Here is a 17,863-nt window from a genome sequence, read left to right as displayed (position 1 = left end):
TGGGCCTTAAAACATGTATTTTTAATGGGGTGGTGCCTGTGGCTCAAGGAGTAGGGCGCCGGTCCCATATGCCAGAGGTGGTGGGTTCAAACCCAGCCCTGGCCAAAAAAAAACTTAAGAAAACATGTATTTTTAATGAAAGAATTTCATGCAGTAGAGCAAGCTAGTTGGAAACATCAAGAGCAAGGAATGATAGCAATCATTTGTTGAATAATGATTAAGTGCTAGCATTGCATATACATTTATTGTTTCATGTAATTTTTAAAAGTGAAATTCCCACTAGGCAATAACTTGCAATTGGTATTTTTACAAATAAGAGACTGCAGAGAGGCTTTGTGATTGGTCCAACATCTGACACACTTAGTTGCAGAGCTAGGATATGTACTCAGATCTCAAGTCCAAATTCTAACGCATCGCTTCCCAAATCATGAAGATCCATTCAGCCAGGTTGGATAACGGAGGTGAATCTGTTTCTAAATTTAATCTGTGACAGAAGAAGCATCATAAACCAAGGCCTTATTGAGTATGGCCTATTGAGTGTGGCCAAGTGGTCTGCTGGAAGGGCTTGAACTCCAAATACCCGAAGTCATAAGATGTAACACAATACACAAGACTTAAAAGCAAGGGAACCCCAAGTACAACCAGGTCTGAGAGTGGGCACCCCGGGGAGAAGGCCAAGTCTGGTCCCGCCCCCGAAGCATGGGCTGCACCGGGCCAGGTGTTATCTTCGTCAATACGGCTGATGCAGCAGTCGCCAGAGGTCTCTTGCAGATAACGCACATGGATTTTGTAGATGATGTACAAAATCTCCGGTTGAAAGCACGTCTGCCCTAACGGTTTCTTTCCAAGCAGGGGCTTCGTCTGTGCCTTCATACTCCCTTCTGCAAAGAAAACTGTCCCCGTTCCGTTTTTGTTGAAATTCACAGCCAAGAGAGAAATCCAGGAGCCAAGGGAAAACATTACACTACACCTAAACTCTCTTATATACTCATAAGAAACTACCCTGTGCAGAACACAGAGGGCACCCAGCTCACTCAGGAGTCACAGAAAGGGACACCGAGCCACGGATTTTTCTTCCGGGTCGGCGGTGAGCGTTTCCGGGTCAGCGGCGAGTGAGGCGGAAGTACAGTCTCCTAGTGGCTGCTGTGTCTGGGCGGGCCGAGGGAGGTTCCCGAGGTGGGGGGCCGGGCCGGGATGGCTGCAGCGACGGCCGGGGCAGGCGCAGGGGCTTGGGCAGCCCAGGAGAAACAATTCCCGCCGGCTCTGCTGAGCTTCTTCATCTACAACCCGCGCTTCGGGCCGCGCGAGGGAGAGGTACGCGGAGAGGGCCGCTCGTGGGCATCTGCCGGCTTCAGAAAAGAGCCCCGGGGCTGGAAGGTGGCCGGCCGACGTCAGTCCCTGGAACCGCGGGGTGCGCGGAGCTGGTGGGGCGGGGAGCGGCCCTGTCATTCTGCCCTCCTCAAGTGGCTTTGACCGACCCTGTTTTGTGCCAGGTGTTATGTCCGGGCTGGGGGATGTAGCGGGGACCTGACAAGGCAGGCAGGGTCGGTTTCAGATCCTGGATCGAAGCTTGGTCAGGTTAATCACAGAACACAGGTCGAGTCTGCGCTTTGCGTCAGTTCTGGGGAATTAAAATTGAACTTGCTGTGTTATTGGAATCTCCGGCTAGAAGCGTGGCGCTAGAGCGGTGGACTATAGCTCTAAAATAATGGAAGTTTGGAGCCTGTCGGAAAGTTTTTTTCCGAATTAATTAATAAATAAATAAATTGCAGGACGTTTTGTTTTTCCAAGGTGGGGACGGAGGCTTTCTCAAAGGACGTCCGGAGCTATTTTGTTGCCAGCGAATCACAGGCATTTTAAAGACTGTCAGGCCAAATGTCTATAGCAGCTGGATTTAATTTGTGGGTCTATGCACGTGCGCACACTCATTTCTTTGTAGCGTTGGTGTGTGACAAATTAGCACGAGGAAAGAAATCGAGAGGTTGAGTTTTCATAAAAATTATGTGGTGCTGCCTCAGATGAAATACGACTTTGCCTTACGTGAAATGTGAAATTTGCCTTTCAGATTGGTAGACGGTATTTACACAATGATGAGATAATTCCTGTTTTTCTGAAACACTTTTGGTTTTGTTTTATTAGACTGTTTGACTCAAGAGGTCGACGTACAACTTAGCATTTTCTACAGCACAGATGAAGAAATATTTATATTAATGTTATGCTACTTTCTTCATACTTTAGGAGGAAAATAAAATTTTGTTTTATCATCCAAATGAAGTAGAAAAGAATGAAAAAATTAGAAATGTTGGACTATGTGAAGCTATTGTACAGTTTACAAGGTAAATATTTAAATATTCCTTTGTAGAGTTAAGAATTCTTAAAACTTACACTGGAGAATTATCCTAAACATAATCTTTTAACCTTTTTAGGACCTTTAGTCCATCAAAACCTGCAAAATCCTTACATACACAGAAGAATAGACAGTTCTTCAACGAACCAGAAGAAAATTTCTGGATGGTCATGGTATTTAAATACACAGTGTATCTTTTTGAAATTGTATAGTAAAGTTATGGGGTGATCTTTACTGTTAGGAATTTAGGACAGTCCTGGCTAGTGCATCAAAGTAAAAATTACAATAAAGTTGGTTGCAATTTTAAAATCAAATTTCTATTTGGCTGTTCATTTGTTCTTGGGGCCATTTTAAGAAGTGTTTCTGCTGTTGTAGCATGTTCAGATTTTAAAAATTAAGGCAAAATTAAAAATGCGTCATAATGAATTCGTTATATAATTTCAGTTTATCAAACTTTGTAGGTTGTCCGTAATCCTATAATCGAAAAACAAAGTAAAGATGGAAAACCGATTGTTGAATACCAAGAGGAGGAGTTGTTGGTAATGTGTCGTTTCTTACTTCATGTTTTTAGAAAGAAAATGTATTCCTGAATATGTTGAGTGACTTGGTTAGATTAAACTGGGTGGCTTTTGTAGAAGATTAGGGTATGTTACAGTTTTATGTTTGTCATTATATATGAGTGCAGTCTTTTAAAAACATTATGTGTATGCTGTCGCACTAACACCTGATCATCTTTGTTTAAAGTCCTCCTAAAATTAGACTTAATGGTTCATAAATTTGAATTTAAATACCTCTTATTTTCAGCACACAACTATTGCGGGACCAAGTAAGCATTATATGGCTTTGCCACGAGTCAATGTATCTTTGCTGTATACAGTTGACATTTTTTTCTCCATGAATTGAAATCTATACTGTTTTTATGTTGTTTGCAGGACAAGGTTTATAGTTCAGTACTACAGCAATGCTACAGCATGTACAAGGTAAGCATGACCTTCTTTTTGAACTGAGAGTCAAACTGAGAGCCTATAAACCCTTGTTATAGGCTTGGGGTTGTTAAAAAAATAATTCTTTAAAAGACTGCAGAGGTGACTATTTTGGGAGAGAAAATAATGGGGCCTTTGAAATAGGTAGTGAAGTTTATGCATATTTTTATTCAATAATTATTGAACCCCCTTCTCTGTTCTTAGTCTTGTATCCCCATTGTTGAACAAGTGAGTCCATATTTTCAAGGAACATACAGATGACTGCTATATTTGATTCTGAAAGTTTGGTTATGAGTATTGACAAAATGTTTTAACTTAAAAAAAATTGGCTATATTTATGTAAAGTGAAATTTATAAGTAAAAAAACAAATTCTAAAATAATTAGGTGGTTTCATAAAAATGAAAGCATCACTTCAGACTGTATTAATTTCTTTGTAACTTATTTTATAACTCAACCTTTCTTCTGTAAATATTTTCTACATTTAAAAGGAATGGGGGGGGTTTAATGAGCTGAATTAATTGAGAGGCATAGGAAATTGATTTTTTTTCCCCTCACAATCTTTAATACCATTAGCTTTTTAATGGTACATTTCTGAAAGCCATGGAAGATGGAGGTGTCAAGCTCCTAAAAGAGAGATTAGAGAAATTCTTCCATCGGGTGAGTATTTTGAATTTTATGACTTTAGTAGATTTCACAGATGTTTAGGGAAATACAAATGTAGGTACAAGTAACCCAGAACTTGGGTTACTGGCTACTGGTAGTACAAAAACCCCAGAACTTGAAAATGGTAAAGAACCTGAGATGGCTGGGAGGTTGAGGCAAGTGGATCACCTGAGCTCAGGGGTTGGAGACCAGCCTGAGCAAGAGCAAGACCCCTATCTCTACTAAAAATAGAAAAATTAGCTTGGCATTGTGGCAGGCATCTATAGTCCCACCACTTGGGAGGCTGAGGCAGGAGGAGCCCTGAGTTTGAGGTTGCTCTGAGCTGTGGTGCAACGGCATTCTAGCTAGGGGAACAGTGAGACTCTGGCTAAAAAAAAAAAAAAAAAAGAAAGAACCAGACATGAACTGTGCCAAAACAGAGCAGTGAGGAAGCTCATTAGGTTTGCACACTTTGAAGCACTTTCACCCTTTTGTGTGGGAGCCAAGCATTCTGTATTCACCCAGAGGTCCTTGAAGCATCTTTTGACTTCATCCTTGTTCTACCTGCATCTTCTATATGTGCTTACTTAAAAGTGATCTTTGTGTAGTGGATTAGTTGATTAACAAAATTTCAGCTATTATTGGAGTTGCACATTTTCATGGATTGTTTCTGTTTGTTAAAGAGGCATAAGCTTTATTGACTCAAAGTAAAAGATTTTGACTGTGATACCGACTTTATCATATTAGTGGTTATTAGTGTGATTTTTCCCAAGTGATAATGCCCCTAAATAGTTGCTGTTCTTTTATTATAATTGAATTTTACATGCTTAACCTTGCCTCTGTCAAATTCCATTTATCTTGAAGAAATACTTCTCAACTTATTTTCTCTCTACAATCCCTTTGAAATCTATTTTTTTTTTTTATTGGCATGGCTCAGTCGCTTGGACCACACTGTTCTCAAATGGAAATGAGTCCTTTGCCACCTCAGGTGTTTGGTAATCTTGGATATAACCATTTTTCCAAAACTTCACGCCATGCAGGCACTTTTCTAAAAGAAGCATGGCTTTGTGTCCTGTTTCCTGAGCTATGCGAGTTCTGTTTTGAGACAGCCCTGATACACTCATGGTATCATTAATTGTATATGTTTTTGGTTAATTTTTAGCCTTCAAATGTATTTACTCTTGAATGTCTAACATCTCCTTTGATATGAAATCTGTTTTTTGTTTGTTTTTGAGACAGAGTCTCACTGTGTTACCCTCAGTAGAGTGCTGTGGCATCACAGCTCACAGCAACCTTGAACTCTTGGGCTTAAGAGATTCTCTTGCCTCAGCCTCTCAAGTAGTTGGGATCACAGGCACCTGCCACAAGGCCCAGCTGTTTTTTTATTGTAGTTGTCATTGTTATTCAGCTGACCCGGGCTGGGTTTGAACCTGCCAGCCTCTGGGTATGTGGCGGGCACTGTAACCACTGTGCTGTGGGTGCCAAGCCTGAAATCTGTTTTTGAATTCAGCTTTTCTCTCTAAGATAGTGGTTTTCAACCTTCCTAATGCTGTGGCCCTTTAATACATTCCTGTGGGTCGCGACCCACAGGTTGAAACCACTGTTCTAAGACATCTTTGATAGCTATTTTAAAATTTTTTTGTTTTTGTGAATTTCTTTTTTTGTTGTTTGTTTCTTCACTTTAAATGACCATAATTATTCACTCTTATACTGTCTTCTGATTTCTCTTCTTGTCCTCATTATTTTCCTACTCATCAGCAGTAGGTACAACTATTGTTCTGACTACGTGTCCTTTAGACATGATTTTAGCATGAGATAGCGCTCATTGGATATTATTGCCTAGATCCCTCATGGGGTTAATCTAAATGTTTCTCAACCTTCCTAACGCCATGACCCTTTGATACAGTTCCTCATGTTGTAGTGACCCCCAGCCATAAAATTACTTTCGTTGCTACTTCATAACTGTAATTTTGCTACTGTTATGAATCCTAATGTAAATATATGATATGCATGTATTTAGATGAAATACCTTCCAAAGGGGTCGCAACCCACAGGTTGAGAACTGCTGATCTAAGGTGAGGACCATTAATATAGGGAATTAAATACTTTACAGAGATAAAACACAATACTAAATAAACATTAACTAGATATATTTGACTTTTGTATTTTGAAATTGGTATTGATTTCAAACCCAGTTACCCATGGCTCACCCATGGTCTTCTCATTGTTTCGTTTGCCAGTATGTTAATCTACCATGAGTGATAGCCTGACAGAAGAGTAATTATTTTCAGTTGTCAAAGAATATTATTAATACATTAAATGCACTATAGTAAATTTTATACCTTATTTTTTTCCTACAGTATTTGCAAACGTTGCATTTGCAGTCATGTGACCTGCTTGACATTTTTGGTGGAATCAGCTTCTTCCCATTGGATAAAATGACTTATCTCAAAATCCAGTCCTTTATTAATAGAATGGAGGAAAGCCTGAATATAGTCAAATATACTGCATTTCTCTATAATGATCAACTCATCTGGTAGGTACACCCTGAGGCATGGCAGGTAAAAAAAGAAAGTCTTAAGTTTATAAAAACAGCAATGACTGGATTGATAACAGCTTGTCAAACCAGGAACTAATAGCACGGAAGATGGGTAGGAAGCATCTTTGTAGATATTATCAGAATAAAACCATGATTATTTAAACCAGAACTAGGGCAACGTCATTTAAAATTACTAAGCAGGGGAGTTTAAAATTGGTTTCATAAAAGGTGGGAAAATATTCTTCTTCATTAAAGGTGGAGAAAATTTTCTCAGACTGGGCCCCGTGACTCATGCCTATAATCCTAGCACTCTGAAAGGCCAGGGCAGGTGGATTGCTTGAGCTTAGGAATTCAAGACCAGCCCCAGCAAGAGCACCTGTCTCCACTAAAAATGGAAAAACTAGCCAGGCCTTGTAGTGCACACCTCTAGTCTCAGCTACTTGGGAGGCTGAGGCAAGAGGGTAACTCAAGCCCAAGTATTTGAGTTTGCTATGAGCTATGATGCCATGGCACTCTACTCAGTGAGACAGAGGGTGGCTCAACACATGTAATCTTAGCACTCTGGGAGGCCATGCCTGGTGGATCTCCTGAACTTAGGAGTTCAAGACCAGCCTGAGCAAAGTGAGACCCTATCTTCACTAAAAATAGAAGAAAACTAGCTGGGCATTGTGGCAGGTGTCTGTAGTCCCCAGTACTTGGGAGACTGAGGCAAGAAGATTGCTTGAGCACAGGAGTTTGAGGTTGCTGTGAGTTAGGATGCGATGGCACTCAACCCCAGGGTGACTGAGTGAGACTCAGTTCAAAAATAAAAAAAAACTTCAAAAGTAAACGTAGAAAGCATAATATTTTATATTTTCCTTTAGATGTTAAAAAAAATCTAAGAAATCAAAAGTGTTATGTAAACTAGGAAATTACCCACTGTCATCAAAGTATGTTTATGTGTAGTAGTAGGAACAAAAAATTGTTTTCTTTGACGAAAATATTGATGCTTCAGAAGGAAAGAAACTTACTAAATGCTGTCAACTACTAAGACTGAACCCTGGGAGAACCATATGAGGGAGCATAAGACTGTTGAGTGGATGTGAGCTCAGAAAGGTCTGGGCAATCTAGGCTGTTCACTTGTGGCCTGGAGTGGGTAAAGATGGCCTGCTACGGAGTGGCAGGAAACAGCCGGACATGCTCCAGCAACTACTCCAGGGCCCTCAATTTTTGTGTTGACTGTAGCTCACTTTCTTAAATTAGGAGTGCGGCCATGCTTTAGTACTAAAAATTGGGTTTAGTTAATAGAAAAGACAAAACTAGTTTGGCTGGAACCTATTCCCTCCTCTGCCAAAACCTCATAACTCCATTTTAGAGAAATAAAAGACTGTAATCTAAAGAAATGGAAATTTCAGTCTATTTAGTAAACAACCTGGTGGGTTTCCATGTGAACTTTGTTATATTCTAGGAAGACTACATAACAAATTTCAGATGAAAATGCACTGCTTTTTATTTTAACATTGTTAGGCATGTTATGCTTTATTAACTGACCCTGCTCTGGTTGTTTTGTGTGATAATTACTCTGTGTCAGCAAAATAAAGCAAGAAGTGAAATGCTGATGTAAAAGGAGGTGGAAGGACAGTCGTGCTTCTACAGTGTTGGCCTGTGGAAGGAGCAGCTCCTCCAGAGGTGAAAATTACAGGAGGCACTTGCAAGGTTACACCCATCCAGCACCAGCAGTGGCCTTTGGCATTATCCTCAGTGTCAGAGAAGGGTAGCTGAGACCCTGATCTTTGGGACACAACACTATCCCTAACATGGCTGTGAAATCATGGGAGTGAGGAAGGTTAAAGGCCCAGAGCAAGAAAGTCCCCTTGGAGGACCTCTGGGGGACCCAGGAGTGGCCAGCAGGGTTGAGCCCTAGAATCCCGGACTCACAAATTACCTATTGCCCAGCTCCAGGGGATCCTTTTGGCATCATTGTCCATGGGAATGGCATCCTCTGGAGTTGAGCAGTGCACAGCCCCTGATGGTTCCAGGAAGTAGCAATAAGAAAGAGCTTCAAGAAAAATGGCACAGTTTGACAGAAATTGTTTATTCAAAAGCTGGTATATTTAAATAACAAAAAAGAATTTTATATTTTATGAGCAGAGTATATATTTACTCTTGCTGCTTAGTACATTATTTTGAAATTACATGAGAGTAGAAACATCTGTGCTCACATGTCACTGGAATCTAGCACATGGTGGGTGTTCAGTAAATATTGATGATCAGCTCAAAGCAACTGATTGGTAGAAAATAATGTGTAGTTCTGTTTGGACTATGCATTTAATAGATGGATTTGGCTTTTTCATTGGCCTATGCTAAGGTTAGTTATTTATTACTCTTGGTGGGGATAGTGTCATATGGCTTTCTTATTTGTAGTTCTGGGTGTATTTTAAAATTTTTTTCCCTTTTTTTTTTTTAAACTGGGATGGGGGTCTTGCAGTGTTGCCCAGGCTGGTCTTGAACTCTTGGGCTCAAGGGATCCTTCCATCTTGCCGCCTTAGATGGTCCATGGGTGCATGCCCATGAGCCTGCCTACAAATTTTTCTTTTTCATGTATTGATTTATAGAAATTAATTTTTTGAATAAATGTCTTAGATGTTTCTTAAATTACTCAAAAGTTGACAGCATTCTTTGCTAATGCTAGATTGTTTATATTCAGTATCTTGATAGTAACATAGTCTGTATTTTAGACTAATCCTAATGTGAAGGATTCTGCAGAAATGATAGCCACCTTATTTTTAGTATTGCTTTTGCTAAAGCAAATGTTTGTGTATGTGTTGTATATTCTCAAATAACTTGGTATCTCTACCAGAGACGGAGTTGGGATGATAGGCAAAAGTCCATTTAGTGTTGAGGTAAAAACAGGGCACAAAGTTCAATACAAAGCAAAAAGAAAAATCAGTCTTGACAGTGTATAATTAGCATCTTATGTGCACAAAGAGGAATTGATTGTGATTTAAGCTGAAGAAAAGTTGTGAGGTTTTTTTTTTTTTTTGTAGAGACAGAGTTTCACTTTATTGCCCTCGGTAGAGTGCTGTGGCGCCACACAGCTCACGGCAACCTCTAACTCCTGGGCTTAGGCGATTCTCTTGCCTCAGCCTCCCAAGTAGCTGGGACTACAGGCGCCCACCACAACACCCGGCTATTTTTTTGTTGCAGTTTGGCCGGGGCTGGGTTTGAACCCACCACCCTCGGTATATGGGTCTGGCACCCTGCTCACTGAGCCACAGGCGCCACCCTAGTTATGAGGTTTTTTGAGAGAAACTGTTGTTGTGTATTTGAAAAACTTGAAGAATATCTGCACTTCCTAATGTGAGTGGGCTATTTCCTGTTTTATGTGAGCCTATTTGTGGAGAATTTTATTTGACTTGTGTGTGTTTATTTGCACTAAGGAAAAAGCTCTTTTTTTTTTTTTAACTTTTTGAGACAATAGACAGTTCACATGCAGTAGTAATAACTTTTTCTCAATAGTAACTTTTTTTTTTTTTTTTTTTTGGAGGCAGAGTCTTACTTTGTCACTCCTGGTAGAGTGCTGTGGTGTCATAGTTCGCAGCAACCTCAAACTCTTGAACTCAAGTGATTCTCTTGCCTCTGCTTCCCGAGTAGCTGGGACTATAGGTGCCCGCCACAATGCCTGGCTGTTTTTTTTTTTTTCTTCAGAGATGGGGTCTCACTCTTGCTCAGGCTGGTCTTGAACCAGTTAGCTCAGGCAATCTACCCACCTCAGCCTCCCAGAGTGCTGGGATTACAGGAGTGAGCCACCACGCCCATCCAGTAGTAACATCTTGTATAACTATAATATGATACTGCTTTATTCATTTCTTTTTTTTTTTTTTTTTTTTGTAGAGACAGAGTCTCACTTTATGGCCCTCCGTAGAGTGCCATGGCATCACACAGCTCACAGCAACCTCCAACTCCTGGGCTTAAGCAATTCTCTTGCTTCAGCCTCCCGAGTAGCTGGGACTACAGGCGCCCGCCACAACGCCCGGCTATTTTTTGGTTGCAGTTTGGCCGGGGCTGGGTTTGAGCCCGTCACCCTCGGTATATGGGGCCGGCGCCGCCCTGCTTTATTCATTTCTGTAATGAGAGATGTGGGGGACGTACTGGAGGGAGACCTACTTTGGTCAAAACTTCACACGTAGAGTGAGAATTTGCCAGCTTGGTGTTCTGTGCTCTGAACAGCCAGCTGCAAATTCATTTTTTTCTTTTGATTTCCTAAAAACACCACCAAAGTATTTAATGCCTAGCAAATCTTAAGTGAAATAATAAAAAGCCTTACATAGCAAGCAGTTCATAAATGTCTTCCGTTTCCTTCTACAGGTTGTTTCCTATTCATGTCCTCTGGTTTAGAACAGCACTGAATGTAATGCAAGCCATGTGTATCGTTTTAAATTTTCTCGTAGTCACTTTAAGGAGATTAGTGAGATTAATTTTAATAATATGTATTATTTCACCCCGTATATCTAAAACATTATTTGAACATTTAAAAATTAATGAGCTGTTTTTCTGTGTTTAGTCTTTAAAAATCCAGTATGTACTTTATACTCATTTTAACCAATCACATTTTCCAAGCTCAGTGGTCAGATGCACCTCATAGCTTCCGATACTAGAAATGCAGCTTGAGGGCGGCGCCTGTGGCTCAGTGAGTAGGGCGCTGGTCCCATATGCCGGAGGTGGCGGGTTCAAACCCAGCCCCGGCCAAAAACCACAAAAAAAAAAAAAAAAGAAATGCAGCTTGAGAGGAGGAACTGCCCAACATATCAATTCTTTACATGCTGGCCTCTTCCTATTGTCTTTCCCCCACTCTCCAGGACTTCTTGTTTCTGTATTAATAGAAAAACAACATTCAGAACTGGTTTTGCTTTTGTTTCTATTTTCCCCTTATCTCAGTTAAGAAAAAAGTTGATAACTTTCCTTATGTGTGATTTGGAAATTCAGCCTGCCTGCTTGTCTGCATGGTACTTCCAGAGTAGCTATTGGTGTAAGACAAATATTAAAGGTTTTCAATCACTTCTTCCCATCTGACCTTACCTTTCTTTGCACGTGGAACTTCTCTGTTTACTTGGCAGAAAACAAAACACACACCAAAAAACCTGCTTTGGAGTTAGGGCTCCCATATAGTTTAGTTGTGGATAAGACTCATGAAAATCAAATCTTTTTTTTTTTTTAAGAGACAGAGTCTCACTTTGTCGCCCTCGGTAGAGTGTCGTGGTGTCACAGTTCACAGCAACCTCCAGCTCTTGGACTTAGGCGATTCTCTTGCCTCAGCCTCCTGAGTAGCTGGGACTACAGGCACCCACCACAATGCCCGGCTATTTTTTTGTTGCAGTTTGGCCAGGGCCAGGTTTGAACCCGCCACCCTCCATATATGGGGCCAGTGCCCTGCTCACTGAGCTACAGGCTCCGCCCATGAAAATCAAATCTTGAAAAGAAGAGGTAGTGCTGAAAGAGGAAAAGGTAAAACAGAAAGTGGAATTGTCTAGGGAAATGGGCAGTATTTATCATTTTTTCTAACATATGACTTCACTGAGAAAAGAAGAGAGACTCTGAAATATGGTGTAAAGGCCTGGTTTATAAAAAGTTAGATTTTCTTCCAGGTTGTTTCAATTTATCTTGAATGGAAAAACCCAAGATGTACCTCACTGTTTACTCGCTTTCCTAAGAAACTGATTTCTTTCACTTATTTGTTTTTTAACCCAGACCTAACTAAAAAACTGATTTCAAAGAGTTTGATGCTTGCTAGTTTCTCAGTGCTTTTTCTATGTGGTCTGTATTCCTGCTTTATTTCAGATTAGATGGTTTGTCTAAAAGCTTGTTTCTTTCTCTTCCTCATTATTTTATACGGAGATCCAGACAATTAAAATCCATATAACATTTCTGAGACCTAGGATCAAAGTCTCTGTCTGCAGCATACCAGTATTTTTCCAGGAGGCTGGGGAGAGAACACAGCATTACTGTGTAACCCAGGAAGCAAAGATTCATCTATTCCTGAAATGGATCTGTGTGGATATGAAGGCTGCCTAAATAATCCTATGTGGAATTCAACCAGAGAATCAGATCTATTGTGACTTTCTATTTAAAATGCCAAGACTGCATACTAGTAGCCTTTTACAGGTCAGGAAAAAGTTCTAGTGCATAGACTCAAGTTTGACTCATTCCTTCTTGAGCTTCCCAAAGAGCAGTCTTCTTGGTATAATATAAAAGAAGAAGAATGAGATCTACTATAGAGCAATGGAAAGGCAGAAGACTATTTCCAAACTTTTGACACAATGCTTTGTCTGATGTTTCAGGAGTGGATTAGAACAAGATGACATGAGAATTTTATACAAATACCTCACCACCTCTCTTTTTCCAAGACACATTGAACCTGAGGTATGTTTGTGTACTATAGATAGACGCACATTTGGGGATACAGGGAAGAGGGTGGAACAAGATGGCACACGGGCATTTCTAATCTATATTTTCATTAATTGTGTACTATTTAGTATCATAGAACACTACATGTCTGTTCTCAGTTTGTTGCATTCAAATGTAGAAGCAAAGATATGCTTTCTAGAGGAATGATTCATTCAGTAGAGGAAAACTGGTTTTTAGGTAGGATTCTGGGAACTTAGAAAATGCCAGGATCTTTAACAAAATAATGATTAACCCTATATAGTGTTTTCATCTACAAACATGAGATGTAATTTTGAGTAGATGTCGTATATATTGCCTGCCCAGACTTTGCACTCTTATACTTAATTTTCCAGTTCTCTGCAGAAAACTTTAAATAATGCCATAATATCCTCCCAGCCCCCAAAGTATCGTTTTATAGCTTTAGTTAGGTGGGAAATGAAGAATGTTCCTAGTCCATAAAAATCATCATGGCTCAGATGCACCATGCACTTGCTCTCTTCACTTGTGCTCTGTCTCTCCCTCCCTTTTTCACTCCCTCTTTCTTCTATCTGTTTTTAAAGGCCATGATTTAACATGACAGGAAGAATCTCTGCTAAGAAACTGAAAGGAAGTTTTATGCAGGACCAAGTTCTGTGTTAGTTCCTTTGCAGGCAGTTTGAATACAGTGACTAATGTTTCTGGAGCGCTTACTGCTTAGCAGACACCATCCTCAGTGCCCAGCACACAGGTGTTACCTCATGACATCTAACAGTAACCATAAGAGTTGGGTCCTCTACCTCTATCCACAGACGGAGGGTTGGGTTGGGGGACTTCAGTGTCATCCAGGTAGGAAGTGGCAGAGCCTGGATTTGATCTCAAGGTCTATCTGACACTGAAGCACTTGCTGATGTGTACAAGCCTCAGGGATCACTTCTGGAGGCTTTTCAACCTAGGCTGGTGTCACAGCAGAAAACTATTTGATACTTTTATTATATGCCTAAAGAGCTTAGTTCATAAACTAGGAAGCCATAATATCCATCGTGGCAACGTGGAAAGGGATGCATGAAGTCTCTTATAGAACAAACTGTACGTGTAAGAGTTGGGCTATGTATTGTACCACTAGATTTACTATGTTTTTTGAATCTTTTGAGATGATACAGTACAACTCCATATAGACCAGAACAGTGTCAGTCAATTTTAGAAGAATAACAGGTTTTAGCAAATGTGACTATTGGATGGATTTTTTTCATTTCTTATGCATGTTGAAGTACATTTTCAGCAAAATAAACTAGGAATGTGTTAGGAAATATGAATCTTTGAGGAGATGTAATGTCCTGGCTGAAGGCAGGGACTTGTACATCAGACTGACCTGGTTTTGATGCCTACCACTGCTGCTTAGGAGCTGCATGGGTTGGTGACTTCTATGAACTTCAGTTTCCACATCTAGAAAATGAGAAATATTTATTCCTCACAGGGGTAATATGAGATGAAATGAAGTAATTTATGCCATTGTCTACAGTATATTAACCACATGGGAAATTTTAGTTACTGTTACGAAAAGGAAAGAAATTGGTCTATGAAATCTCGAGTAGGATAGGGTTATGTTATGATAGTTCTGGCTAAATCAGTAACTTCTTTTTTTTTTTTTTTCCTTTGAGACAGAGCCTCAAGCTGTTGCCCTGGGTAGAGTGCCATGGCATCACAGCTCACAGCAACCTCCAGCTCTTGGGCTTAAGCGATTCTCTTGCCTCAGCCTCCCAAGTAGCTGGGACTACAGGCATCCACCACAACGCCTGGCTATTTTTTGGTTATAGTTGTCGTTGTTTGGCAGGCCCGGGCTGGATTCGAACCCGCCAGCTCTGGTATATGTGGCTGGTGCCTTAGCCTCTTGAGCACAGGCACCGAATCAATCAGTAACTTCCTAATGCCCTTTCCTAATCTACTTTTTTTTTTTTGGTGGGGAGAAATATATGAAATTGACACAGAAAGATAGCTTTGAAAATAAAAAGTCTAATAAGTCATTTTGAACATTAAATTTACTTGCAGTTGGCAGGAAGAGATTCTCCAATAAGGGCAGAAATGCCAGGAAATCTTCAACACTATGGAAGGTAGGACTTTCACTTTTTGATTTAAGTTATAGGCTTTATTATCTTTTTTGGTAAAGATAATATCATGGACATTAAGTTACCTTTGTCTATTTTTATTGACAGTAATTCACAAAGGAAATTCTGTTGTTTCCAATGAATTAAAACTTACTTTATCATATTCTGATTTTGTTGTTTTCCAGATAGCATCTACATTTTAAAAAATGATGTATATTAAGTAGGAATGTATTCTGTTTACAAATTTCTGTTTTTAGTTTACCTAATTGAATTGAGTCATGTCTGTGCTTACTTTTAAGATTTCTTACTGGACCTTTGAACCTTAATGATCCAGAAGCAAAATGCAGATTCCCAAAAATTTTTGTAAATACAGATGACACTTATGAAGAGCTCCATTTAATTGTTTATAAGGTAACCACTTTTTCCCTCCAGTGTTACAGATTAATACTGAAGTAGATCTTTCTTGCATGTGTACATTAGTACGTATGCAAACCTCTTAAAATGTTTCCTGGAAAAGGTGTTGAAAGTTCTGATTATTATAAAACTCAAAATGGGTGCTCTTCTGGAGTAGTAAATTTATTTTCAGCTCCTTGTATACGATTTTGTTGTTAGTGAAAGGATAACTCTCTAAAGCTGGATTCACAAACATTTGAAATCCTGTGTGCTCACAAATCAAAGGCTGTCAGAGGTTGATGTTGCCTGCTGAATGCCTCCTAGATGTGGGCCATGGCCACATACCAGTGAATTCTGCTTTTGCTCTGATTTTTAAAGCTGTGAACTTGCTAATTGTGTAAGGGTAGCATTTAGTTTCTGTCAGGAAATGATCTTGTAAGGATATGTTCTTAAGTTGAAGTTTTTAAAGGCAGTTTTGCTTCAAGAAAGACTGAACATGTACTGAGCACTTGTGTTTATCATCCTTCTTGCTTGAGACTACAAATAAGTTTTAATTCATAAAACTTTTAAGTGATGCCATAGGGGAGCAGGAAGGAGATGAACACAGAGGATGTGGGAATCCGGCAACTATCTGGAAGAAAAGGCCTTGTGAGAACAGTGCCTGATGGGGGAGACTGGCCTAGAATGTGAGTGGGATGGTATGCTAAGGCCAGAGTTCTTGCCTGCAAAAGCCCAGAAAAGCCTGGACTTACAGGTGGTCACCTGAGGAGTCAGGACTGGAAGTGGGCTTGGAAAGGTGGGGGGTAAGTGAAGTCCTGTGTAGAAACTAGCCCCCCACAATCCTTGATAGACAGGCTCATGGCTAAACACCTGTCCCTGGGTGAAAACTGAGAGTCTGTTTAGAGAAAGTATCCAAGCACTGTCTTTGTAGAAAGAAAAAAGAAAGAAACACTCTGAAGAGACCTAGAGACCCTGCCCTGAGAATAAGGGCCTACTCACTGTGGCATTTCTGTCTGCCCAACATAACTGTAACCCACATTTGAAGTGAGGCCTCTATCCCTGGTCAGACTTACATTTCCTTATTCTTAAATATAATTGGAGAAATAAAACCATAGGTCCTGAAATGAAAATGCATTTGGAAACAGGAACTTTTAAAAGTTAGTGTCCAGTAATTAGAGAAGTTGTATCTATAATATTGAGACGGGATGATAAGAAAGAGTCCAGGTTGTTAAACTCAGGTTAATAGAAAATATCATTTTAATTTTTTTTTTTTTTTTTGATACAGAGTCTCACTCTGTCACCCAGTCTAGAGTGCAGTATTATCATCTTAGCTCACTGCAACCTCCAGCTCCTGGGCTCCAGCAATCCTCCTGCCTCAGCCTCTTAAATAGCTGGGACTGTGGACGTGTGTCACCATGCCCAGCTCATTTTTCTATTTTTTGTAGAGATGGGGTCTTCCTATGTTGCTCGGGCCAGTCTTGAACTCTTGGCTACAAATGTTCCTCCTGCCTCACCTTTCCGAAAGTGCTAGGATTATAGGTGTGAGCCACTGTGTTTGGTCTAAATTATCTTTTATTGTGATAAAACAGTGGTTCTCAACCTTCTTAAAGCCACGGCCCTTTAATACAGTTCCTGTGGGTCGCAACCCACAGGTTGAGAATTGCTGTGATAAAATACATATACCATAAAATTTGCCATTTTAAGCATATGTGTTGGTGTATATTTCTTTTTTTTTTTTTAATTTTATTTTTTTAGAGACTGAGTCTCACTTTGTCGCCCTCAGCAGAGTGCTGTGGTGTCACAGCTCACAGCAACATCCAGCTCTTGGGCGTAGGCGATTCTCTTGCCTCAGCCCCCCAAATAGCTGGGACTATAGGCGCCCGCCACAACGCCCAGCTATTTTTTGTTGCAGTTTGGCCAGGGCCAGTTTGAACCTGCCACCCTCGGTATATGGGGCTGGCGCCCTACCCACTGAGCCACAGGTGGCGCCCTGTCAGTGTATGTTTCATTGGTATTAAGTATATTTATAATATTGTGCAACCATCACCACTATTTTCACAAATTATTTGCACCACAAGATACAATATTTCATGTATTCAGAAGACTCTGAATATCTAGCACAATGAATAAAAAAGGCCCACACCTACACCCAATATTGGGCGATTTCAGAAATATGAAGAAAAGATGCTAAATACTTTTAGAAGGAAAATCAAATCACCTATAAAAGAACAAAACTAAAACTGGCACTAGTTTCATAGCCAGTATGAGGAGCTAAGTGACCATGGAAGCAAGACTTTCACTGTCAGGGGAGAGAATGATTTTCAGCATGGACTTCTTTCCCAAGCCAAGCTATCAATCACAGGTAAGACAAAGGAAGCTTTAAACATGGAAAGTTTCAAAGGTTACCCTTGTGTGTCCTTTCTCAGGATGTTGCCTGAGGTTATCCCTCAGTGG

The 17,863-nt window shown here is 40.2% G+C and overlaps 1 protein-coding gene across 2 annotated transcripts in view; it reads left to right on the top strand.

Annotated features, from left to right (window-relative positions):
- The first annotated feature begins 1,099 nt into the window (after positions 1-1,099).
- The window catches only part of CCZ1 (CCZ1 homolog, vacuolar protein trafficking and biogenesis associated), a 31,476-nt gene continuing 14,712 nt past the window's right edge, over positions 1,100-17,863 (top strand). Inside the window, exons 1-10 of one of the 2 annotated variants that reach the window (XM_053555633.1) lie at positions 1,100-1,314; positions 2,239-2,336; positions 2,427-2,520; positions 2,809-2,886; positions 3,280-3,327; positions 3,905-3,988; positions 6,334-6,509; positions 12,830-12,911; positions 14,961-15,022; positions 15,316-15,427. In XM_053555633.1, coding sequence (XP_053411608.1) covers positions 1,195-1,314; positions 2,239-2,336; positions 2,427-2,520; positions 2,809-2,886; positions 3,280-3,327; positions 3,905-3,988; positions 6,334-6,509; positions 12,830-12,911; positions 14,961-15,022; positions 15,316-15,427 — 954 coding nt within the window. In that variant the 5' untranslated portion in view covers positions 1,100-1,194. The remainder of the gene's footprint in view (positions 1,315-2,238; positions 2,337-2,426; positions 2,521-2,808; positions 2,887-3,279; positions 3,328-3,904; positions 3,989-6,333; positions 6,510-12,829; positions 12,912-14,960; positions 15,023-15,315; positions 15,428-17,863) is intronic. The other variant, XM_053555634.1, reaches the window with a different exon arrangement.

This window comes from Nycticebus coucang, chromosome 12 (genome assembly GCF_027406575.1).
Source record: "Nycticebus coucang isolate mNycCou1 chromosome 12, mNycCou1.pri, whole genome shotgun sequence".
In the NCBI taxonomy this organism is placed as follows: Eukaryota; Metazoa; Chordata; class Mammalia; order Primates; family Lorisidae; genus Nycticebus; species Nycticebus coucang.
Note: the sequence above shows the minus strand (reverse complement) of the source record. Positions and strands in the feature narration are given on the sequence as shown.